Source organism: Crotalus tigris, unplaced genomic scaffold, assembly GCF_016545835.1.
Source record: "Crotalus tigris isolate CLP2741 ecotype Arizona unplaced genomic scaffold, ASM1654583v1 scf7180000017710.2780689, whole genome shotgun sequence".
NCBI classification, from domain to species: domain Eukaryota; kingdom Metazoa; phylum Chordata; class Lepidosauria; order Squamata; family Viperidae; genus Crotalus; species Crotalus tigris.
The window spans coordinates 2,542,563-2,569,504 of NW_024096582.1; the positions used below are offsets into that span (position 1 = coordinate 2,542,563).

General features: G+C 41.5%; 1 protein-coding gene across 4 annotated transcripts in view; it reads left to right on the forward strand.

The window, feature by feature from the left end:
* CUNH18orf25 (chromosome unknown C18orf25 homolog) overlaps positions 1 to 26,942 on the forward strand; it is an 82,472-nt gene that overhangs the window by 22,886 nt on the left and 32,644 nt on the right. For 2 of the 4 annotated variants that reach the window (XM_039338643.1, XM_039338644.1), the window contains exons 2-3: positions 411 to 494; positions 11,209 to 12,029. In XM_039338643.1, the coding sequence (XP_039194577.1) occupies positions 11,300 to 12,029 (730 nt within the window). In that variant the 5' untranslated portion in view covers positions 411 to 494; positions 11,209 to 11,299. Of the gene's footprint in view, positions 1 to 410; positions 495 to 11,208; positions 12,030 to 21,373; positions 22,421 to 22,542; positions 23,250 to 26,942 lie in introns of those variants that run through there. The other 2 variants (XR_005556162.1, XM_039338645.1) reach the window with 2 other exon arrangements.

Genomic DNA, 26,942 nt, shown 5'->3' on the forward strand with positions numbered 1-26,942 from the left:
GGGAAGTTTTGGTTTGTGCTTTCCTTAACTAAAGAGCAAGTCTTGTGCATATCTGCTTAATGTAACAGGGAATTAGATTGAAATGCATGGAATCTTTTGTAGGTTGCAACACTGTTTATTCTTACCTTACAGTGGCATTATTTAAATTGAATGTGTTGTAATTTTGAACAACACCATTTATAGTACGGAGTTGACTTACAAGGAAGAGAAATTAATTTGTGCCGAGTTCTGCACGTAAGCAAAGCAAAGAAGGGAACATGTAGAACTGCCTATGTCTTTTCTGCAAATTTTGTTTCCTCTATATAAAATAGGAGAAACATGAACAGCACTCATAAGCACTAGCTAAGTCTTCCAGGTGTATTTATCTTTAGAACATTTTTCTAAGTTAATTTATGTGTTTGTTTGTTTAGAGAATTTGGTGGGAAACAGCCAGAATGACAACTTTGGACACTCAAGTCTTCTGTCGACAGAGCAGTGACAGCCGAGGCTGAAAAGTAAGGAATGAATTCAGCAATATATTCATATTTAAATACAGGCGACATTTCACTTGCAAAAGCTTTTATTGGTTCACAGTTAATTTAAGGGCAATCATTTGGACGTGCAGATACGTACGTGCGTCTGCCATGAATCACTAATTAAGTAATTGCTTATCCAATTTAGTCACCGCCCATCTCGCTCTCAGAATTAACTCTGGCCAATGTATAGCTAAAAGCACAACACTCCGATAAAACTAAAAGGGCGTCAGTAAAATGGGAGCTGGGTAAAACAAATATGGAATAAGTTAAAAGTTTAAAAAGGCTGGGAGGGGGCACCTTCAAGGTGCTTACCACAACCCCAGAGGGTTACATGCCACTCTTGTGAGCCCCCCTCCCATGAGTTGGCAGCATGGATAATTCAGTTAATCAGTTGCTTCCCACCATGCGCCAGCCATTCCCTCTCTCACAGAGACTGGAATTGAATAATAACTTAATTGTACATACTTCTCTCAAGCAAAACAAAAGCAAACAGGCTGATGATGGGATATAGCAGTGGTGGTGAACCTTTTAGAGACCAAGTGCCCAAAAACAGCCCTCGCCTACTCGGCCCCGCCCCGCCTGCCGGGCCACCCACTGCCTCCATGACCCACCGTAGCAGATCGCCCAGGCAGCCCAGCAGCGCCATGGCGGCCATGCCCTCCGCCTGCGTACGGCGGGGCGCGAGAGCGGAGTCTGCTGCCCAGCTGCCATGTCCTTGGCTGCGCTGCTCCGTGCAGGCCATGCTCAGGGGTGACTCTCCTCCAGGGGGGCTGCTGGTGAGGGGGCTGTGGTGGGAGGCGGGGCTGGGGCAATGGCGCGTGTGCCCACAGAGAGGGCCCTGAGTGCCGCCTCTGGCACGCGTGCCATAGGTTCGCCGCCACTGGGATATAGGAAGTAGCGGCTGCCTTGGAAAGAAAAAACGTGGGGAAAAAAACTGGAACACACATAATAGAAGAGGTAACTTCATGGTGGGGGGGATGTTTAAGCATTATTAACCGGATTAAAATTCAGAAAGTAAGTCGGAGGGATGAATGCCATTTGTAAATTATCATGAGCTGATTTGCTCAAGAATAGAAGAAGGGTATCATGCACGGTGGTGAATCATAAGAGAGAACCATTGCTACTGTTGAGACTGCTGTCAGGGTTCCGACAGATGAAACTCTTCGACAGAACTTCGAGGCATTGTTTACCTTAAAGCAGTGGTTCTCAACCTGTGGGTCAGGACCCCATTTGGGGTCGAACAACCATTTCACGGGGGTTGCCAAACAACGCAGTCCGCCATTTTCCCCCCCTTTTCCTTAGCTGTGCTACTCCCTTTTATTCTATTGGCTTTTGAAAGCCAATAGAATAGACTCTCTTGAATAGAGTCTAATTCTATTGGCTTTCAAAAGCCAATATGAATTGTCCAGGCTGTCTCTGCCCTCCTGAGCCCTCCAAAAGTCCCATTCTGCAAACGGTGCTGCACCAGTTGAGTAGTCCTCGACTTACGACTGGTTGGGGGTCGTGGCATTAAAAAGGTTGAGAACCACTGCCTTAAAGAATCTTTATTTTGAGTAGCATAATATCGGCACTTACGAAGCCAAAAATTGGATTCCCCTCCCCTGAGCTCATAGTATGAAAGCAGAATTCTCTCCTTCAATTAATAGTCATAAATCACATTCCCCAATTAGCTTGAAGCTTGGGCTTCCTCTCCAGCTCTCCAGCCCAGCCAATTCTTTATCAGCTCTAAATTCAGTAACCTTGATTCTCATGCTAGGTTTAGTGTTGTTATGTTTAGCTGGACTCTCTTTTACATCCCCCCCTCCCAGCATTATCTAACTCTGAAAGCAAAAGATAAAAGATGGCTGCATTTCCCTTTGTTGTCAATGCAAGAACATCATCCAATGTTAGCAGCGTTGACATCTGCATTTCCTTAAATTTAATCTAAAGGAGGCCACTTGGTTACTGAGATTGAAGAGGTAAGAGGCAAAAGTGAGAAGAGACCAGTGAATGACAACAGGTAGTCCTTGAGTTATGACCACAGTTGAGCCCAAAATTTCTGTGGCTAAGTGAGACAGTAGTTAAGTGAGTTTTATGACTTTTCTTGCCAAAGTTGTTAAGTGAATCGCTGCAGTGGTTAATAATAATAATAATAATAATAATAATAATAATAGTAATAGTAGTAGTAGTAATAATAATAATAATAATAATAATAATAATAATAATAATAACAATAATAATAATAATAACAATAACAATAATAATAATAATAATAGTAATAATAATTTGAAGGGACCTTGGAGGTCATCTAGTAACCCCCTGCTCAGGCAGGAAACTCTATACCATTTCAGACAAATGTTTGTCCAGTCTCTTCTTAAAAACTTCCAATGTTGGAGCATTCACCGCTTCTGGAGGCAGGTGGTTCCACTGGTTAATTGTTCTCACTGTCAGGAAGTTTCTCCTTAGTTCTAGGTTGCTTCTCTCCTTGATGAGTTTCCATCCGTTGCTTCTTGTCCTGCCTTCAGGGGCTTTGGAGAATAGCTTGACTCCCTCTTCTTTATGGCAGCCCCTGAGATACTGGAAGACTGCTATCCTGTCCCCCCTCGTCCTTCTCTTCATTAAACTAGACATTCCCAATTCCAGCAGCCGTTCCTTATATGTTTTAGCCTCCAGTCCCCTAATCATCTTTGTTGCTCTTCTCTGCACTCTTTCTAGAGTCTCAACGTCTTTTTTACATCTTTGTAGGAGCCCCTCAAATATTGGAAGATGCTATCATGTCCCCCCTCATTCTTGTCTTCATTAAACTAGACATACCCAGTTCCAGCCACCGTTCCTTATATGTTTTAGTTTTAGGTTAAGTTAGTTGTTAAGTGAATCTAGCTTCCCCATTGACTCGGCTTCTCAAAAGGTCACAAAAAGGGGGTCACGTGACCACGAGACGGTCACAAATGCAGTTGTCAAGTGTCCGAATTTTGATCGTGTAACCTTGGGGATGCTTGTAGCTGTTGCACGTATGAAAAATGGTCATAAGTTACCTTTTTTTTCCAGTGCCCTTATACCAGTGGTTCTCCACCTGTGGGTCGGGACCCCATTTGGGGTCGAACGACCATTTCACGGGGGTTGCCAAACAACGCAGTCCGACATTTTTCCCCCCTTTTCCTTAGCTGTGCTCCTCCCTTTTATTCTATTGGCTTTTGAAAGCCAATAGAGCAGACTCTCTTGAATAGAGTCTAATTCTATTGGCTTTCAAAAGCCAATAGGAATTGTCCAGGCTGTCTCTGCCCTGCTGAGCCCGCCAAAAGTCCCATTCTGCAAACGGTGCTGCACCATTTGAGTAGTCCTTGACTTACGACCGGTTGGGGTTCGCGGCATTAAAAAGGTTGAGAACCACTGCCTTATACCTTTGGTCACTGAATGGATAGTTACAGGTCAAGGACTTCCTGTGTGTCCATCCCATATTCTTTTCCTTCTTTCTGCCAAACAGTGAAGAGATATATTGCCCTTTCCAGCAATCCAATCTGCTGCAGAGGAACTTTGAAATTAAACTAAAATCTGCAGGTTGGCCATCCCTGCTGGCCTATAGAGTGTGGTCTATGTTGAGTCTCTCTAAATGCCACTGAGGAATCCCGATGAGCAATATTAGTCAAAACATTTTTTTTATTATGAAATACTTTGACAAATGGGTAGTGAATTGGAAGGGACGGGGTTGTTTTTGTTTTAGATTTTTGGCAAGTAGAGAGAAAGCCTACTCAGCCCCACGGTGCCTCACGTCTACACATTTCTTCTCAAAACCCTTTTCTGCATGTGATATTATATAACAGTTGTTTCTGTTTATGTTGCTTGAAAATAATTGTAATTGATGAACAAGGTGTCAGGGTTCCGACTAATGAAGCACTTCAAAGAACTTTCAGGCATGTTTCCTAAAGCCTTTATTACAGAGCTACAAATTGCCGGTCACCATCATGGACGTTTTGATGCCAGAATCTGACTTCCTCTCGCTGGCATCAAACTTTTCTTGCTAAACCCCTCCCTTATCTTGCAGTCACAAGTCACAATATCCAATTAGTGTGAAGGTCAAAAGTTTACTTCCTCTTTCTTTCCTGGGCTTTTTACCCCCCCCCCTACTCTAAGCTATGTATTAACCCAGTAAATACCAGACAGTTTTGCATATTGTCAAAGCAAGAATATACAGTATTTGCAGCATTGACACAAGGAGTGGTTGCAATTGGCAGAGAAGACAAAGGCCCCCCTGTTCTTGTAGCACCAGCTGGGGGGTCTAAAAGGACTCCCAAATTGTGCACCAAACCTATACGGTGGAGGGTTACCCTCCCCAGAGTCCGGTATGTTAATTCTCCAGACCCGAAGGGTCCAAAAAACTAGAACTTCTATGTATTGCTAAGCTTGAGTTGCAGCTGGTTGCTCTCCATCCAGATTCTTACAGCCTCCAAGCACTGACCCAGTACCCAAATGGCATCCATTGCCCAACATGGCGTAGAGAGATGTCATTGGGTATCATCAGCATATGGATGATACCAAACCCTCTGCCAGTAGATGTCCTCTCTCAGAGGCTTCGTGTAGATCAGTGGTTCTCAACCTTTTTAATGCCGCGACCCCCAACGGTCGTAAGGCGAGGACTACTCAACTGGTTGTAAGTCGAGGACTACTCAACTGGTGCAGCACCGTTTGCAGAATGGGACTTTTGGCGGGCTCAGCAGGGCAGAGACAGCCTGGACAATTCCTATTGGCTTTTGAAAGCCAATAGAATTAGACTCTATTTAACACATGATTTTCAGCCTTTATGTTGGACTCCTTTGTTCATGATGTCATCATAAGACTTTTCTATTTTTACAAATCTGGGGTTCTCTCAGCTTAAAAATATCTCTCCATTAATTGTCTGTAGCTCCATTTTAACTACATATACCACTATGACATTCTCTTAACTCAACATTAAGAAAACCAGAAAACCAAAATCATGGCATTCAGCCCTCTCAATTCTTGGCAAATAGATGGGGAAGAAATGGAGGTAGTGACAGATTTTATTTTTCTGGGCTCCAAGATCACCTCAGATGGGGACTGCAGCCAAGAAATTAAAAGACGCTTGCTCCTGGGGAGGAAAGCTATGGCAAATCTAGACAGCATACTAAAAAGCAGAGACATCACCCTGCCAACAAAAGTGCGTATAGTCCAGGCCATGGTTTTCCCAGTTGCAATGTATGGCTGTGAAAGTTGGACCATAAGAAAGGCTGAGCGCAAAAGAATTGAGGCCTTTGAACTATGGTGCTGGAGAAGACTCCTGCGAGTCCCTTGGACTGCAAGGCGTTCAAACCGGTCAGTCCTAGAAGAGATCAACCCCGACTGCTCTTTAGAAGGCCAGATCCTGAAGTTGAAACTCAAGTACTTTGGCCACCTAATGAGAAGGAAGGATTCACTGGAGAAGAGCCTAATGCTGGGAAAGATTGAGGGCAATAGAAGAAGGGGACGACAGAGAATGAGATGGCTGGATGGAGTCACTGAAGCAGTAGGTGTGAATTTAAATGGACTCCAGAAGATGGTAGAGGACAGGAAGACCTGGAGGAATGTTGTCCATGGGGTCGCGATGGGTCGGACACGACTTCGCAATTAACAACAACAACACCACTATGACCAGATACCTGAAGTTAGATTTGGGGACTGTTTACTAACTCAATTCAAGAAGCAATTGTAGCTTTATTATTAGCTTTAATTCTTCTGTTTTACTTGCCTTATACACCTGAGTTGCAGCGTTTATAGCTCTTTCTTCTTCTGGTGGGTGCTTCAGAAGACTTGACTTCAACTATATCCACTTTATATTTTTAGGCCCCCTTTTTGCGTTTGGCAAAACGGTATGCAAAAATTCCCCAAATTCAAACCATAGCATTTTAAAGCAAAGGTAGAAAACAACACTGCCTGAAGCTTGGAATGTATTTGCCAGTGACAATAAAGTTCCTAAATAAAGTTTGTTGTGATTATTACGACAGTATAGTCAAGGAATAGTTGAGACAGGAACAAGTCGCACTGAAAACAAACAAACAAAAAAATCCGAATGTCTATCTGCTTTTATCACGTCTGTGTAAGTGAAGATTTTCTTCTCAATACAACGTGCTGGCATTGCCAACAATAAACCTAGAACAGTGGTGGCGAACCTATGGCACGGGTGCTAGAGGCGGCACTCAGAGCCCTCTCTGTGGGCACGTGCACCGTCGCCCCAGTCCTAGGCCTTCAGCTGGGTTTTATAAAACTTTTTCGCTGTAGACCTCCGCCGCCGTGTACAAAAAAAAAAGGTTCAATCAATCAATCAATTTCAACTTCTCGCGGGAAAAAAAAGATCTCGCAAAGTTGGAATTGATTGATTGAACTTTTTAGTCCCACCCAGTCTGCCATTACCACTGCAGCCACGCCCACCCAATGGGCCACGCCCACCCAGCACCCAGTGATGCATAAGTAGGTTTTGGGATGCAGTTTGGGCACTCGGTCTCTAAAAAGTTCGCCATTACTGACCTAGAATGTCACGTCTTTTGCCACACAGCAAAACAAGATTGTCTTTACATTTTTAGCATGTACTGTGACAGCTTATCATCAGCTACCCAATGAAGTTAAACTAATTTTTACACTGGTAACTTACCACCTGTGAACAGTTAAAAAGAAATCTAAAAACCTCAATAACATTATTAGTAGTATTTAAGTAATGCATGTAGTTCTCTCTCTCTCTCTCTCTCTCTCTCTCTCTCTCTCTCTCACACACACACACACACACACACTTTGCATACACCCAGTCAATACCCTACAGTTGTGCTCTGGGGACCAATCAAAGGCGGGTTACAAATTACAGAAATAGAATGTAAGAAAGTAGAAGCATAGTTAAAAATTATTTTAAAAATTTAGCATTTTAGTATTTTAAAAATACTAAAACCTTTTAAAATACAAAAATCCTAGCAAACTTTTAAAAAGCAGCAAGGTTATCTATATGGCAGACAAGAACTTTACAAAAACATCCTATCTTATATAGTATATAGGCATTCATAATTCTCATGCCCCATCTACGTGGTTATTGTAGACAGGCGTGTGAACTTTATTGCATTGATTGATCACACTTGGAAAAGACAGCATGCTCAGTTCTAAGACGTTGAGGCCTCTGTGTAGTTTTGAGCCATTCTGTTGCTACCTTTTTCAACAGGGTATATGGGATAACTTTGTGACTGACAGATTGAAGATGGGTTAGGACTGGGTGAACCATTCTTTGATTTCTTACGCCACGATCTGGAAAGAACAGTCCCTCTGAAGCAGATAGGTGGTTTCAAAATGCAATAAATAAATAAAAATAAACAGAAGTACTCGGATCAGTTTCCAGTTTTATATCAGATGAGAGTTAGGTGTATCGATCCAAATGGTTTAACAGCTTCCATTGTTCACTTTTCTTTCTTCTATCTAGGGGGCCTAAAAGACCAAGGTTTTTCCCTATTCTGCTTTCCAAATGCTCCTGGCTAGAGAATCTAGGCTATTGGTAGGCAACCTTGGCTCTTTTATGACTCGTAGACTTCAACTCCCAGAATTCCTGAGCCAGCCATGCTGAGTGGAAAGGGAGAGGTTTCCAAGCTGAGCCATGCTGGCTCAGGAATTCTGGGAGTTGAAGTCCACGAGTCATGAAGGGGCCATAGTCCCCCCCATGCTGGCTCAGGAATTCTGGGAGTTGAAGTCCACCAGTCACAAAAGAGCCAAGGTTGCCTAGCCCTGGTCTAGCTGAATGTAACCCCTAGCTGAATGTATTAATATTATTATTATAACATTATTATAATAATTATAATGCTATTATAATTATTAATAATAACTTATTAATAGTAAATAAATAGATTAAAAAGGAAACATAAGACAAACTTGAAGGACATTTTGATGAAACTGCGGGCTTGGATCCAGACCAGGGGTCTTCAAACTTGGCCCTTTTATGACTGGTGGACTTCAACTCCCAGAATTCCTGAGCCGGCCATGCTAAGGGGAAAGGGAGAGGTTTCCAAGCTGAGCCATGCTGGCTCAGGAATTCTGGGAGTTGAAGTCCACGAGTTATAAAAGAGCCAAGGTTGCCTAGCCCTGATCTAGGCTAACCTTAATTTCTGCTTACAAATTGCCAAAACTAGAGCCTATGAAAATAGGCATCATGGATAAATTATAATTTTTTGAAATGAATATCTGACAAACTCATGGGCTATTTAGAGTCCAGCAAGGAGGGACAGTGTTTTTTCCTAGTTGTAGGTTTCCAGTTAGCTCCAGGGAAACTGAATGGAATAGCTGACAGTACCGTACAACTTTTCAGTGGCTGTGCATGAATTTGGAATAGACTCACCTGATGAAATGACAAAAGCAATATGTTTCTTGACTTTTAAGCACCACTCCACCCCCATTGTAAAAATAGAGGTAAATGGAGAGTCAGTATTGAAAGTATACACTGTCGAAACAGGTCAGCAACAATCAAGAGAGAGGAAGTATTAAATGTGGAAATAAAAGAAATTTTGGTCATTAAATTTAAAATTTTAAGGTACTTGAGAATTATTAGAAAATAAGAACAACTTTATTGCATTGTTAACTTGTTGATGTAGATGGTGAGAACTTATAATAGATAAGATGCGTATCCTGAATATTAGACTTTGAGAGGAATGGCGATAAAGGAATTGGGGTCATCTAAAGTGTGGAAATGATCGTTAATTAAACGTTACATTTAAATATTAACGGAAAATTAAAATTGAGAAAAATTGATCAGGTCATTGTCTAAAGACTGAAAGTTAAAACAACTAAGATATATGTTAACTAAAAATTATTGATAAATGTCAGAAAGTAACTTTCTGTTTGATTGACAGAACAAGAATTGTATTAGTTAAAATAGGAGACAGTAGATATCAAGGGAGAAAGAGAGGGAATGAGTACAGTTTGAGATCTGTATTAATGATATCTATGTGTAATAGAATTATTGTACCCAGCCGCCACGTTGCTTTCAAATATTTAAATGTAATATTAGAAAATCAATAAAAATTTACAAGAAAAAAAAACAATCAGAACTGGGAGGCACCTGAGCTACATTTCAAATGCTGTTGCAAAGAGTCTGAATACTTACGCCAGCGTGATATTTCATTTCTTTTTCCTTTTTAACAAATGCATAGACATTTCTAAAATTCTGTTTTCACTTTGTCATCATGGGAATTAACGAGGGAAAAAAATTAATTTCAACCAATGTGGAATCGGGCTGCAGCATAGCAAAATTGACAAAAGTGAAGGGGGGGTCTGAATACTTTTCTTTAACGCACTGTACATCCTCTGACGTAAGATGCTGAGAAATAGAATATATTCAAATAGATCAGACGCGTATCCCGCATATTAGACTTTGTGATGAATTGCGATAAAGAAAATTTTGGTCACTTAAAACTTGGCAATTATAAATATTAAATGTTAAGTTTAAATATAAATGGGAAACTAAAAATTGGGAAAAACTAATTAGGATATTACTGATTGTCCATCAAGACTGAATGTTGAAATAACCAGGATATGTATAAGCTAAAAATTACTGATAAATGTAAGAACGTTATTTTTTATTTAACTGATATAACAAGAATTGTATTCGTTTAAACGTGAGACAGTAAATACTAAGGGGAAAAGAGAGGAAATATTTAATGTGGTACTTTGAGATATTTGTATATTTGTAAGATCACGTGAAGTATTAATACCACAATGCCTTGGTAAGGCCACACTTGGAATACTGCATCCACTTTTGGTCACCACGATGTAAAAAAAATGTTGAGACTCTAGAAAGAGTACAGAGAAGAGCAACAAAGATGATTAGGGGACTGGAGGCTAAAACGTATAAGGAACAGTTGCTAGAATTGGGTATGTCTAGTTTAACGAAGAGAAGGACGAGGGGGGACATGATAGCAGTCTTCCAATATCTCAGGGGCTGCCATAAAGAAGAGGGAGTCAAGCTATTTTCCAAAGCACCTGAAGGCAGGACAAGAAGCTACGGGTGGAAACTGATCAAGGAGAGAAGCAACCTAGAACTAAGGAGAAACTTCTTGACAGTGAGAACAATTAATCAGTGGAACAACCTGCCTCCAAAAGCAGTGAATGCTCCAACACTGGAGGTTTTTAAGAGGAGACTGGACAGCCATTTGTCCGAAATGGTGTAGGGTTTTCTGCCTGAGCAGGGGGTTTATTTATTTATTTATTTATTTCTAAAATTTATATGCCGCCCAATCCCAAGGGACTCAGGGCGGCGTACAAAATTAAAACAATAATCTGACAATAAAACAGTAAAATAAATACATTCATACAGCGTGTCCGATCATATCCCGGCCTCCAAGGTCCCTTCCAACTTTACTACTACTACTACTACTACTACTACTACTACTACTACTACTACTATTATTATTATTATTATTATTATTATTATTATTATTATTATTATGTCATTGAATTTTCGATTAACTCAACCGCCACCTTGCTTTTTCAATACTTAAATGTAAAATTCGAAAATCCATCAAAAACGTTAAGAAAAAAAAAAGGACTGTACATCCTCACAGATCTACCCTGCTGTGTGGGATGATCAGCCTGCTGCTTTTGTGCTTTACAAAACTCTTCGTGAAATTATTGTCCAAATCTTTATCTTCATGACCAGCTCAGTCACGTGCTGTGTGTGTGTGTTTTTTTTCCCGCCCTTTAGGTTGCTTTCCTGCTGAAGCCCTAGGTGAGGTTGCCCTTCCCCAAGGCTCTGGGTCTATCCTCTGAGACCAGGAGAGACTTAAAACTTTGAAATGAAGATGGAGGCGGCGGACAGAACAGAAGAACTCCTCCACTCAGAAATCCCACCCAAACTCACCGAGAAGCCGGAGCCAGCGCTAGGGGAAGAGGGATCTATAGAACTGGACCTGCCTGCCCCGAAGGAGAGCCGGGCGCCCGGCGAGGATTCCACCGTGCTCGCCTCCATGCCTTGCTTGCTGATGGAGCTGAGGCGGGACTCGTCCGAATCTCAACTGGCCTCGACGGAAAGCGACAAGCCGACGGCCGGCCGCATCTACGAGAGTGACTCTTCCAATCACTGCATGCTGTCCCCTTCGTCCAGCGGCCACTTGGCCGACTCCGACACGCTTTCCTCGGCCGAAGAGGCCGCCCCCGGCCAAGCCGAGACGGCGGCGGTCGAGGGGGATCCCTCCGCCGTCTCCCTGTCGACTCCGGCGAGGAAATCCAGGCGGTCCCGGTCGGAGAGCGAAACCTCCTCCGCCATGGCCGCCAAGAAGAACCGGCAGTCGAGCGACAAGCAGAACGGCCGGGTGGCTAAGGCGAAAGGTCACCGGAGCCAGAAGCACAAGGAGCGCATCCGGCTGCTGAGGCAGAAGCGGGAGGCCGCCGCCCGCAAGAAGTACAACCTGCTGCAGGACAGCAGTACCAGCGACAGCGACCTCACCTGCGACTCCAGCACCAGCTCCTCGGAGGACGACGACGAAGTTTCGGGGAGCAGCAAGACAATCACGGCAGAGATACCAGGTAGAGGATGTTTTTTAAACTGAACTGGCGCCAAAAAAAAAAAAAAAAACCAAAATAAAAAAAAGCTCCTTCCACCGTTTTCTCTCTCGCTGTTCTGCTAAATTTAGAAAGGAGCCCCCCCCCCAAAACCCCACAACCCCGGTAAATAAATAAATAGGAGAAAACAGAGAGCTCTGTGTAAAATAGGAGGGCTGCGGCGTTATTTAGAACGTGACCTTTTTTCGCCCCCCCAAAGGCGGGTAAAGGTTTTTTCTCGGTCTCTCTGATTTGCACGCTCGTTCGCCTTAAAAAAAATAAATAATAATAATAACAGTTGTTATCCAGACAAATCCTGGTAATGTTGAGTTGTCCGTTGTTGGCATTAGCGCATCTTAGAGTGCGATCTTTGAAAGAAGTCTCCTGTGCTGCTATTTCATTCTGACCGGGCCCGTTCTCAAACGCTGCAGATGTTTCTCTCCCTCCTCTACTATAAGCCCTCCTCCTTTGTTAAACGTTGCACTTTCCAGCTCCCTTTCAAGGCACGATAAAGCTTCCGCTGCAAGTAATCTATTATTATTATTATTCCAAGGTTATTCCAAGGAATATTTTGCACACAAGATTGCAAATTCGTACCCCCCCCCTTGCTATCCCGCAGTTTCAGAAGAAGAGGTAACACGTTCTGCTGTGTGGATTGCACAGTTATCAATACGTATTTCCCTCCCACCCACTCCCAGACACCCCTGCTGCATCTAAATTGAGAAGAAAAATATTTTGGCTGCTCTCATAAAAGAACAGAAGGTGTGTTATTTAAAAGAGGGGGGAAAAAACACTGTTAAGGCCTCCATTATTCCTCTAGCTGAAAAATAGCATGATCCAGGAATGTGTATCCAAGTACTCGGCGTATGGTATTCTAAATAATTGCATTTATAGCAACCTTAAAATAAAAAGACTGTTTAAAAATCCTTTGGTTTGCTAATCTTTTATGGGCGAGCACACGTTTCTTCCTTTACACAAAAGGAAGTGAATTTTGTAATTACAGTCGATGTTCTACGTAAATCTGTTTCTGTGCTGTGTAGGTAGACGTGGAAGACTACAATTGTGAGCTCATCACACATTTGATGGATTCTGCCTTTGCACAATGTGTGGAGGATCCTGCGTGTTTGTTGAAATGGTTATTTATTTGATGACAGGCTATCCAAGTCTTTACAGTAGTCTTGATTAGAACAGACTAGCATAGTGTATCTCTTGCTGGGCTTCTACTATTTCAGATTGTAAGTCACATAAATGGTTGGTAATGCAACCAGTGGGGTACAGTCTCAGATGTTACACCCCATCGCAAATAAAATTCAGTATGGCTCCTGCTGGACTGGTTTTGTTTGAACATAATTCAGTGTAGCCCTTCATTCAAATTACAGGTCAGGCTAGCTAATTTTCTCTTTGGTTACGTGCAACGTTGGCGAGGTGTAATAAATTACGTGCATCAGAAAATTCCGAATAGGAACAGAGATAATAATTTTTTTTTGCCACTGAATAAGGGACTCTATTCGAACCTGTTTATAAGACAAAAATCTATATTCATTTGTTCATTTCTAATAAGCATACAAAACAGACATCAAAACCTTTTTCAGAGTAATATTCTGGTAGATAAAACTACCTATCATTCTGTACTATTTCGCTTAGTTGATTAAACCTTAGCAAACCTGCTTAATATATATTTTTTTCTCATTGGCAGATTCAGAAATAGTCCCCTTGCTTTTGTTTTTTTTTTTTTAATTTCTTTTACATGAAAACTACAGGTGTGATTGTGATGTTCTTAGAAGTGTAAGTCTATTCCAGGGGTAGGCAACCTTGGCTCTTTTATGACTTGTGGACCTCAACTCCCAGAATTCCTCAGTTGGCTGGCTGAGGAATTCTGGGTGTTGAGGTCTACAAGTCATAAAAGAGCCAAGGTTGCCTACCCCTGGTCTATTGTATGGAGAATTGTTTTGTTGTATAACAAATAGGAGATTGTAAATCTAAACAAATGTTAGCAGGCAATTCAAAGAAACACGCCACTGCATCTTAATACTATGTTTTACATGCTATATTTTCAGCATATGAAGAGACTCACTTCACGGGATTGAGCAAGCCGCTGCCACTGAGAGAAATGAAATTGGGAAAATAAAAGTGCAAAAAGCACATAATCTATACCTATTCATTTACATTTTAATATTTTGCCTCTAAATAGGAAAAACGTCCCGTCCTCAAGTAATCCTGATTAGATTACATTTGAAAAAAAAATTATAAAAACGTGCATGTTTAGTTTTTGATGCTAATGTGTTATCTCCTGGTGAGGTCTGTATAATAACGCTAACACATATTTTTAAGGACTAAACAAGTTGTGAGTTTTGACAGCAGCTAAAACACGAACAACAGTGTTAATATGAACTAGTATGCGTTGCTTTCATCGTGCAGGGTTTTATCAGCTGGTAGAAATTAGGATGGATAGCTTATACTGCCCTTGGTACAAATAGAGAAATGAGTCTGCGACAATTTAGTGTTAAATAAAATGACATTTTAAATGAGAGAAAACATTTAGCAACAAGAAAATAGCCAGAATTCAATGCTGTCATTTGGAAGCTTCGCAGCCTCGCTCAGAAACATGGAAATCTGCCAAGGGGATGCTAGGTATGTGTGCATAATGACAACATGGGCTTCTTGTTACCGTTATATAAATGCCACAACCTGTGTCAGGCCTCTGACGCCAGGACTGAGCGTGGCATTTGGGCAATAACTTCATTGCGCTCACATCATCATTTTGGCACCATTGCAATTTGTGTCACAGCTCAGGAGGGGTGGATAGTTGCGGGCTTGATCTGTAGTGCAGGGAAGATGGAAACAGCACTGACAAGCGTGCGTAATGTTTAGCCTTCCAAGTCCAAGTTAGAGGGAGAAGCCTTCCATCATCTTGGTTGTAAATTGGAATACAGGCCGTGGTGGGATTCAGCCAGTTCGCACCACTTCGGCAGAACCGGTAGCTAATTTTTTCTTGCCAGGCCCAGAACGGACTTCCGGAAGCGGCATCCACACAGAGAACTGGTTGTTCACATATTTGAATCCCACCACTGCTTCCTTCCTTCCTTCCTTCCTTCCTTCCTTCCTTCCTTCCTTCCTTCCTTCCTTCCTTCCTTCCTTCCTTTTGTCTTCCTTCCTTCCTTCCTTCCTTCCTTCCTTCCTTCCTTCCTTCCTTCCTTCCTTCCCTCCCCCTCCCATTTGTCTTCCTTCCTTCCTTCTTTCCCTCCTTCCATCCACCTGTCTTCCTTCCTTCCTTCCCTCCCCCTCCCATTTGTCTTCCTTCCTTCTTTCCCCCCTTCCATTCACCTGTCTTCCTTCCTTCCTTCCTTCCTTCCTTCCTTCCTTCCTTCCTTCCTTCCTTCCTTCCTTCCTTCCTTCCTTTTGTTCCTTCCTTCCTTCCTTCCTTCCTTCCTTCCTTCCTTCCCTCCCCCTCCCATTTGTCTTCCTTCCTTCCTTCTTTCCCTCCTTCCATCCACCTGTCTTCCTTCCTTCCTTCCCTCCCCCTCCCATTTGTCTTCCTTCCTTCTTTCCCCCCTTCCATTCACCTTCCTTCCTTCCTTCCTTCCTTCCTTCCTTCCTTCCTTCCTTCCTTCCTTCCTTCCTTCCTGTGGTGGGATTCAGCCAGTTCGCACCACTTCAGCAGAACCGGTAGCTAATTTTTTCTTGCCCAGGCCCAGAACGGACTTCTGGAAGTAGCATCCCCACAGAGAACTGGTTGTTTGCATACTTGAATCCCACCCCTGAATACGGGTAGTTCTCGACTTATGACAGTTTTTGTTTAGTGACCATTCGAACTTACAGCGGCACTGGAAAAAAAAGTGGCTTGTGACCGTTTTCCACACTTAAAACCATTGCAGCATCTCCGTGGTCACAGGATGCAAAAATTCAGATGCTCGGCAGCTGAACTCATATTTATGACAGCCGCAGTATCCCCGAGTCTCGTTGGGGTCCCCTTTTTGCGACCTTCAAAGTCAGTGTGGGAAGCCCGATTGGCTTCACAACCGTGTTACTAATTTCACCACTGCAGCGATTCACTGAACTATGTCAAGAAGGTTGACCCAGATGGGGCAAAACTCACTTGACGGTCTCGCTTAGCAATAGAAAGTTTGGACTCCATTGTAGTCGTAAGTCGGGGACTACCTGTGATATTAAGATGACAAGACAGCAGGAGGCCTTTTTTGTGTGTGTGGGGGGGTACATGCTAGCAGAACTGGGGCATTAGCGCCGTTGCAGACAATGAGACAAGGAAACTCTGCTTACAGTTGTGGCCAAAATTGTGGAAAACTTTTGGGGAAAGTGTATTTTTGAGGTTTGATGGCTAATAACACCACTTCTTCTTCTTTTTTTTTGGGAGGAGTACCATAAAATTACATATCAATGGAAAGATAATTTAATCAAGAACGTAATGCAACATAGTTTGTTCAATTACCTGTATTCTATGAAAAGTTATAGCCAAATAAGCAGAATAAGGAAACACAACTTGTTTAGGTTGATCTCAGGTAGCTTTCCTTCATCTGATCGTAGCCAATGAGCATGAGTGTTTCGAGAGCCAATCGGGTCTCATCTTGTTTTGGCAAGGAGCCAATCAGATCACAGTAGGATCCAGTGATTGATGTCCTGTATTGAAGCTGAGAGGAGGACATTTGTCAGTGTGTTATGTGATCGCTATCGAGTTGGTTGGGTTTTTTGTGTTCTTTCATTTAGTGAGCTTGTAAAACCTAATAAAATTAAAGGAATGGTGCAAAGAGTTGACTGGTCACCCAGAAAGCGATGTAAAATAGTGTTATTAAGTGAACAAGGCTGCAGTTGTAAAGAAATTAGAAGAAAAATGGGTGGAAACTTAGCCAAAGGTGGCATTTCTACTGTACGCTTTTCCCAAAAAGTTTCCACAATTTTGGCCACGACTATACTTCTGTTATCTTTTGAATGAACAAATGGAGGGGAGGTAGAGAAAAGGCTTATACCTGAGATGTAGTTGGGACTTTTGCTGACTGATGGATGTCAGTCATGCCTTCCCAGACCTTCCGCTAATTCTTATCAGGAAAGGGAGGTTTGGAGGCAGGTGTTAAAACATGGCTTGTTCAGCTGGGACACAAAGGTTGCCTATTATCAAATTGGAATAGAGAAGGATATCGTTTGCCTTTGATTGGGTGTGGCCAACAAGGCTTGGTTGACCAGCTTGTTTAACCCAAATTTGTAAACCCCTGAAGATTGGGGTGGTTACCCCCAGAGGCATTTTGAGGTGTGTATCCGTGAACTGAAAGAGAAATAGGAAAATATGTGGTTCTTTTACTCTCTGCCTTGTGCCAAAAGATAATTCAGAAGAGTGAAATACAAACGCATAACGGAAGGTTTAGAACAGTGGTTCTCAACCTGTGGGTGGGGACCCCATTTGGGGTCGAACGACCATTTCACAGGGGTCGCCAAACAACACAGTCCGCCATTTTTTCCCCCCTTTTCCTTAGCTGTGCTCCTCCCTTTTATTCTGTTGGCTTTGGAAAGCCAATAGAATAGACTCTCTTGAATAGAGTCTAATTCTATTGGCTTTCAAAAGCCAATAGGAATTGTCCAGACTGTCTCTGCCCTGCTGTGCCCGCCAAAGTCCCATTCTGCAAACGGTGCTGCACCAGTTGAGTAGTCCTCGACTTACGACTGGTTTAGTAGTCCTCGACTTACGACCGGTTGGGGGTCGCGGCATTAAAAAGGTTGAGAACCACTGGTTTAGTCGGTTTAGTTTCCTACAATTTTTCCTTTTTTCTCTCTCTCGATGAGCTAACTTATACAAAATTACATTTGTGTTACGTTTCTAAGACGTGTTCCTTTTGCAGACTGAAGTTTTGTGGTTGGGATTAAGGTAGAATTGTGTCTGCGTGCTCTGTGTCTTTGCAGAGAAATCCAAGGTTGACGCTTTCTTAGTTTTTGTTGTCTGAATACAGCAGCAAGGCTTTGATTTTGAATTCAAAACAGAATGCGATGATCTGGATTGTTCATAATTTTTTTCTCTGAAATACGTATCGTGGTTTCAGGAGCCATCTGAAAAGTGTGCCTAAAATGCTCCTGGTATTATTAGCTCAAAATGCATCCTGGTTCAACAGTAGTTTTCTAGATATGGTTGGAGTGTAGTTTCATTAACTGTGAATAATAATTTGCTAGTTTGTCTCTGGGGAGTTACATTAAAAAAAACCCAACACCCTTGGGGGGGCTACAGGTTAGGGAAGATTGAAAAAAAAACATTTCTTGTAACATATCAACCTTTTGTTGATTTCCTAGGTGCTTTCATGCAATTTTATTGGTAGCAGTAGGGAAAGGTTTGTCATTGGTTTTTACCAAGTTATTTTTTATTTTTCAATCTATTCTACATCTTGAGATTTCTCTGTAGTCTCCTATTGTTAATTATTCATTCTAACCATCTTTAACTTTTTTTGACAAGACCAAAGTTGACTAGATTTGCTATGGCGTTAGTCCTACATGGACATGTCTTTACAACTGTATACTGCATTAATTTATTTTTGCCTTCTATTAATGCTTTTTTGATTCCTACTTTAGTCGACTGCCCTATATTTTCGGAATGGAATGGAATGGAATGGAATAATAACTTTATTGTCACTTTAAATATATACTAATCAGCATACATAAAAATGAAATTTCTTTGCCTTCCATTCCATTCAAGTCCTGATCAGGCCTTGTTTAGTTTCTGAGCCAGATAAGTCAGCCAGATACAGTTATTTGCTGATTACCCGGTTGCTAAATTTGCATGCCTACATCTTGCCCATTTATTTGATAAAGTTACCTTTATATTAAATGATATATTACCATTTGACACACACACCCTCAAAGTTCATCTAAATAACCCAGTTCTTCAGTTTCCATGATTTTCTGGTACATCTGTTTAATGGACAATGTACTGTATTTGCTTTAACATCTGCAGAAGGCTGTAGCAAATTCAGCTGTAGATTTATGTGGAAAAACACATTCCTCTGCCTTGACTATCATGGCTTTATTTTTTATAATAGAGAAGGTTAGATATTTAATGTCCCTAAAACAAAAAGGTTAGGCATTACTGTCTCAGATAAAATATGCAGATGGTATGTATATGAAGCCCACACCAAAAGAATGCTGGAAAATAATTTATAGTAACCACTGGAAATAATTAGTGTATTTCCATTTTTTTCTTCATTGTTCACTGTCTTGTGTTCCTCCTAATTTTTCTCTGTACCCATGTGTATCTGCTCTGTCCTTAGTCATTTTATTCCCTGACAAAATACCATGAATTTTTGGCAAAGTTCTAAATATCACCAGTAAACAACTTGAAAGTTAAATTTGTTTACATTTCTGTGAGTATGATATTAGAAAATTGCACCAGACTGAGTCTTATTTAAAATCTTGATTTCAGTGGGCATATTCTAACTGTGCCTTAAGTCTGGACTTTTCCAAAGTGTTTCTTTGGGATCATCTACAATTGTGTAATTGATAACTTATGTGGCATAATAATAAATAACTGCCTGCAGGAGCAGTTTTTCCCCCAATGAAGTCCACGGAGCAGGTCTCCCAAGATTTGGGATTTAAATTTTTTTTCCCATCAGAGTGGCGATGGCTACCAAATTAGAAGCTTTTAAAAGGGAATTAAGCAGTTTAACAGAAGCTGTCAAAGACTGCTAGTTGTGATGAGGTAGTTGCTGAGAAACACAATTGGAAGGATAATTTCTTGTCTTCGTCATAAGCTACGAAGGGATATCTGATGGGCCTTGGTGAGAACAGAATGCAGGACTGGATGGGCTTTGGGTGTGAATGTCTTACTTTCTTTTTAAAGCAGTGTCATGAAAATTGGTTTGACCTAATTGTGTACCGCTTCTCTTGTGGATAGTTAAGCCTCTTTTAAATCTCAGAGGCCTAGAGAAAGACAGTGGCTGTAAGATGAACAAAACTGTCATGTTTATGGGTAATACGTTGAGGAACAACCAGGAGTGGCCTGTCACCCTCAAGACATACTAACTTCCAAAGATACTTACTAAGGGATTAATGCAGGGGTCCCCAACCCCGGTCCATGAATCAGTACCAGGCCACAGCATGCCAGCAACTGGGCCGCACAAACAAGCAAAGCCCCGTCTGCGGGATGCAGGCAGCAGACAAAACCACGCACCCTCTGGTGCGCGAAAAAAATCTCTCTCCACGGAATCGGTCCCTGGTGCCCAAAAGGTTGGGGACCTCTGAATTAACGGATGTGGAATGCTGAACTTGATATCTCTGATCTGCTTTGGGAGGGGTACTTTATGTTAAGAAAAATACGCATACAACCTAGATTTGAAGTTGTTCTATTAGAATAAAATAGAGTAGAAAAGAATAGAATTAGAGTAGGGTAGGTAGAGTAGAATAGAATAGAGTGGAGTAGAATAGAATAGAATAGAATAGAATAGAATAGAATAGAATAGAATAGAATAGTTAGAGAATGGAATGGACTAGAATAGAAAAAATGGAATAGAATAGAATAGAATAGAATAGAATAGAATAGAATAGAATAGAATAGAATAGAATAAGAGAATAGAATGGAATGGAATGGAATAGAATAGAAAAAATGGAATAGAATAGAATAGAATAGAATAGAATAGAATAGAATAGAATAAGAGAATAGAATGGAATGGAATGGAATAGAATAGAAAAAATGGAATGGAATAGAATAGAATAGAGAATAGAATAGAATAGTTAGAGAATGGAATGGAATAGAATAGAAAAAATGGAATAGAATAGAATAAGAGAATAGAATAGAATAGTTAGAGAATGGAATGGAATAGAATAGAATAGAATAGAATAGAATAGAATAGTTAGCGAATGGAATAGAATAGAGAATGGAATGGAATGGAATAGAATAGAATAGAACTGGAAGGGACCTTGGAGGTCTTCTAGTCCAGCCCCCTGCTTAAGCAGGAGAACCTACACCGTCTCAGGCAGGTGATTATCAAGTCTCTCTTTAAAGATCTCCAGTGATGGGGCGCCCACGATTTCTGGGGGTGGTATTATTATTATTTGCTTTCTGTAACGAAGGCTTAAACCGTATATGGGAATGGTGTTCATTTTGCTTTCTGAAAATAATTTCCAAAAGCCAAACGGTTCTTCCTTAGCGTACGGGTGGTTTACCAGCGCTTAACCGACGCGGTGGCGTCTCTGAGACAGTGTCCCTCGATCAGCTAGAGCTAGCATCTGACCAAGCGTGTGTAAGCTGGTGCCTACGGATACTCTCGCATGCCTTAATGTGTGTGGATGTGATGTCTCTCCCTTTAACGCTGTCTCACGCCATGGCCTCCATGTCTTTCAAGCTGGCTTCCGTCGTGCTGGGGGATCTGAAGGAGCGGCCGGGGAAACCCCTGGATTGCTTGACAGGGGCACCGTGTGGGATAGGAACTGCATAGGCAGCGTCCTGGAAGAGGCCATGAACTGCTTTGCCGAGATGCAGAGGCAGACGGAGGAGAAGTTCCGCATGTGGATAGAAAAACTCACCCGCCTGGACACCGACGAAGAAGGCAAGCAGCAGCTGGAGTCCACGGGGGCCAAAGGGCCCTTAGATGGCCAAAGACCCGCCTCCACGCCCCAGGCGGGGATTTTTATGCAGGTGCCGGATAGCCAAGGACTTCCGCCGCAGCCCTTTAACTCGTCTTACGCCAGCTGTCAAAATGCCGAGATGGCTTCAGAGGCGCCAGAGACCTTGAATAACAATTTTCCAGCTCTCTTCCCCGAAAACGGGAATATTGTGGAATCCAGCTTGAACCCGTCGCCAACTTGACGAGATCCTCCAGCAGCTGCAGTTAACCCAGATCTCAGCGGGGAAAAAGCTTGACCGTTGTAAACAAATACACCATTTTTTTTTTGGGTACCCCCCTTTAGGCTTTTTAGCAGAGTTTGCTTTTTCCTGGTCACCTTCTTGAGAAAACAGACGTTATTCGGGTTTTTTCTTTTCCCCACCGGGATGCTCTTCCTGACTTTTTCCATCAGCAGAGCGTACACCTTCGCAACCTTTTTTTTTTGGTGTGTCTTAAGTTGTAGGGCCACTCCATGTATCCCTCATCTCCTTTTGCATGCCAGAACTGTTTATTTGTGAAAAGAAAAACAAAACAAAAAAAAAAACAGAATTGAAATGGAAAGACTCGTGTACCAAATCAGTGTGTCCTGTAAATATTTTCTTAAAAACAAATGCTAAGTGTGCATCTTAAAACAGAATTATATACTGCTTGCCATGTTTGGTTCCTCCATCCCTTAGGGCAGAAATGGGCTGATTTGTGAATTGGAAAGTTTTTTTTTTGGTAAACCATTCACTGTTCTCATTCGCTTTCATTCAAGTTTTTATATTCACGGTATTTATGTTTAGAGCAGTGTTTCTCAACCTTGACAATTTTAAGGCATGTGGACTTCAACTCCCAGAATTCCACAGCCAGCAATGCTGGCTGTGGAATTCTGGGAGTTGAAGTCCACATGCCTTAAAATTGTCAAGGTTGAGAAACACTGGTTTAGAGGAATCTTACGTTTTGTAAAAAAAAAAACAAAACTGACTAATCCTAATAGCCAGAATTGGAGAGAGAAAAAATAATAGATCTATCTCTCCAAGGGTTAAATTGATTTGGGAAAATGGAATGAAAGAGATTAAGTGAATGTTTACCATAGAAGCATGCTTAACAACATATACCACCTGTCAAAACAGAATAATTTGTCGGTGTGGACGTGTTTCGTACAATCAAACTGTAATTTTATGCTATCCATTCTGGACTATGTTGTGAAATAATAGCGGGACTAGTCTTGAAATTTGGCCAGGTGTAAATTACAGATGGAAAGGAGTTGTCATTTGCAGCCCGTAAAATATGATCAGCCACTCATGAAGGAATTCATAACATGATCATTTTGATTGCTTTTCTTTTAGTCAACGTCTTTTTGTGCTCCATAACAAGTTCCTTCCCTGCTTTTCTAATCTTGATGCCAAATGACAGTTTGAACGATTCAAGCATTAACAAATGTTATCTTCCTCCTTCTGTGGTGTGGTTTATGATTGACATCTTGGGTTGTTTTCCCGGTACCTGCATTGGGTTCCACGTTGGTTCAAATAATGGTAAAAATGTGGACTCTTAAACCCACTTAGGGTAAATTATCAGGGACACTTCTATCTATACATTTAAGGCAGGGCTGTCCAAATTTGGCAACTTTTAAGACTTGTGGACTTCAACTCGCAGAATTCTGGCTGGGAGTTGAAGTCCACAAGTCTTAAAAGTTGCCAAGCTGAAAACACCAGCCTGAAGATAACGAATGGGACTTTGTCGAAACGTCGCCAAGACACTTCCAATTTTACGTGGGAGAAAACCTGAACAACCAAAGGCCTATACATACATACATACATACATACATACATACATACATACATACATACAAGCACTCTTTCATTCTGCTAAAAGTTAAAAATGATGTGTGTAGCTCAATCTGGTTAAATTTGCTGGAAGACTGATTTCATCTTTCCACAGTTAATGAGATCCTAAGTATGTTTACTCAGAAGTAAATCCTACACAGGTCCCTACAGCTTTCTGGGTTTAGGTTTGCAGTCTAAATTTTCAGTTGTGAAAGTTGACGGAGAATTAACAAATTGTTTTGAGTACCTCTGTATGACTATGCTGTGTGTTTTTCTGAAGGCTGCTCCTACCACGTGGAAAGCAATCTGAAACCAAAAGGCCCTTTGAATGCAGTTTGAAATGGCATGCAGTGAAATGATATAAGCATTCAAAAAAATTCAAAAAAGATCTCTAAGATTGTGATATTTTAAAGCAATACCTTGGATGCAATATCTTCAGCTATTGCTCATTGATCCACCTTGTTAATTTTGTCTGTGAATGTTTTCTTTTTTTTTAAAAAAAAAGCAATTTTTTAAAAAAATTAAAAATATGTAAACTGGTTTCCTACCCCTCTCTTCTACATAAAACTTAGGAGAAAATAAAGCAGCTTTTTAAAAAAGCTGCGTTGTCAGGGTATCTGTTCAAAAGGCTATGCAGGAAATAATATGTCTAAACAAATGTGAATGGTTTCTAAAAATAAGTTTGGTGTTAATAGTTTTCCATGTATCATATTGATATGGATGTGAATTTGATACCTTCCTAACCTTAAAAAAATGTATACATTTAACTGCATTGGTTTTAAACAGTAGGAAATCTCTTTGGTATCTTTGACAGGTTGGTTTGGTTTCTGTTCTGTCTTGAATAAAGCATAAATTTGCCCTTCTTTTACAAATGAAGAACGTGTAGTGTTTATTGTATTGTAGTTGCTTTGTGTTGCTCTTGAGATACAGGTAAGAATTTAGGATTATATTCAGATGGGGCTGCCAGGTATATATGTCTTCTCAAGCATGCAGTGTCCTTGGTTTAATACCATTTTATTGCCTTAATCATGTTCTGAAACATTAACCAGGAGTATAAGAAATTAGATATGGTTTTTTTTCGCAGTATATAATTTCTGATTGGATTCTAAACTAACATTCGAAAGAAGCACCTCTTGATATAAACTTTCCAACTCTTACCCTCTAAAACAGTGTTTCTCAACCTTGACCATTTTAAGGCATGTGGACTTCAACTCCCAGAATGCTGGCTGTGGAATTCTGGGAGTTGAAGTCCACATGCCTTAAAATTGTCAAGGTTGAGAAACACTGCTCTAAAAACCTTTGCAAAAAAAAATGATTCTAAAATGTAAAGTTGGCTTAAAAGTCATATTTGCTTCCCACAAGGCCTGTGTAATATTCCTGTTGGTCCCAGTGAACTGGACTTTGTGAAAATGCCGCTGTACAGGTAGTCTTTGACAGTTCGTTTAGTGACCGTTCCAAGTTACAACATCATTGAAAAAAGTGACTTGGCACATTTTTCACTCTTTAACGGCCATGGCAACATTACCCAGGGTCACATGATCCAAATTCAAACGCTTGGCAACTGGCATGTACTTACGATAGTTGCAGTATCCTGGCATCCGGTTCTACATTTAGGCAAGAAAAACCAAATGTACAGGTATAGTGTAGGTGGTACCTTGCTCAATAGTAGTAACTGTGAGAGGGACCTCGGAGTCCTAGTGGACGATCCCTTAAATAGGAGCCAGCTGTGTGCTGCAGCGGCCAAAAAAGCCAACACAATGCTGGGCTGCATCAACAGAGGGATAGAATCAAGATCAGGTGAAGTATTAATACCACTTTACAATGCCTTGGTAAGGCCACACTTGGAATATTGCATCCAGTTTTGGTCACCATGATGTAAAAAGGATGTTGAGACTCTAGAAAGAGTACAGAGAAGAGCAACAAAGATGATTAGGGGACTGGAGGCTAAAACATATAAGGAACGGTTGCTGGAATTGGGGATGTCTAGTTTAACGAAGAGAAGGACGAAGGGGGACATGATAGCAGCGTTCCAATCTCTCAGGGGCTGCCACAAAGAAGAGGGAATTAAGCTATTTTCCAAAGCACCTGAAGGCAGGACAAGAAGCAACAGATGGAAACTCATCAAGGAGAGAAACAACCTGGAACTGAGGAGAAACTTCCTTACAGTGAGAACAATTAACCAGTGGAACCACCTGCCTCCAGAAGTTGTGAATGCTCCAACACTGGAAGTTTTTAAGAAGAGACAGGACAGCCATTTGTCAGGAATGGTATAGGGTTTCCTTCCTGAGCAGGGGGTTGGACTAGATGACCTTTAAGGTCCCTTCCATCATCATCATCATCATCATCATCATCATTATTATCTTTTGCAAGTTCTGACAAGCAAAGTCAATGAGTAACACTTAGCAACCATGGTACTAACTTAACCAGGGCAATGATTCACTTCACAATTATGGCAAGAAACCATATTTGAAGCAGAATCTTTCTCCTTCTCGTTCTTTGGGGCTGGGGAGGCGCAGAGAAGCCGAGACCCCAATAACGAGATCTTAATTTCAAAGGGGATCAGCTGATTGCATTAGCAGCCTAAAATGGGACTCGTGAGGATCTTGTCTGCCAGAGGCAGAGTAGCAGGTGAAACAACCACTCTTGGTTAATCTCTGAGATTTTGTGAACATGGAATGTACTATAGCTAATGGGGTTCAGATGATGAATTAGAAACAAACAAGTAGTTTGCCAGTTTAGCTCCAAATATCTTGAAGTCTGATTTCTAAAGAAATCTATATTTTCTATACCAGGGGTAGGCAACCTTGGCTCTTTTATGACTCATGGACTTCAACTCCCGGAATTCCTGAGCCAGCATGAGGGAAACCTTGGCCCCTTCATGATTTGTGGACTTCAACTCCCAGAATTCCTCAGCCAGCATGGCTCAACTTGGAAACCTCTCCCTTTCCCCTCAGCAGGGCTGGCTCAGGAATTCTGGGAGTTGAAGTCCACAATTCACAAAAGAGCCAAGGTTACCTACCCCTGGTCTAGGCCTAGGCCACTTTCTGACTCGTAAACTTCAACTCCCAGAATTCCTGAGCCAACATGGCTCAGCTTGGAAACCTCTCCCTTTCCCCTCAGTGTGGCTGCCTCAGGAATTCTGGGAGTTGAAATCCACGAGTCACAAAAGAGCCAAGGTTGCCTACCCCTGTTCTATACAGTCATTTTTTTCCCCCTACCTTCAGAACTATGGCTTATTTTCACCAATAGTTTTCCTTTGTCTTCTGCAAATTCCTCTTTGCTTTGTGTGTGTGTGTGTGTGTGTGTGTGTGTGTGTGTGTGTGTGTGAGAGAGAGAGAGAGAGAGAGAGAGAGAGAGAGAGAGAGAGCTGTTTGGCATCTCACTTGAGCAGCCTCAGAAGATCAAGATCGTGAAAGAAGACCTGGATGCAGACCCTTCTGAATTCATCCCCCCTCCCCAAATGATAAAATGTTTGGAAGGACCCCCATCCAGATTTTTTT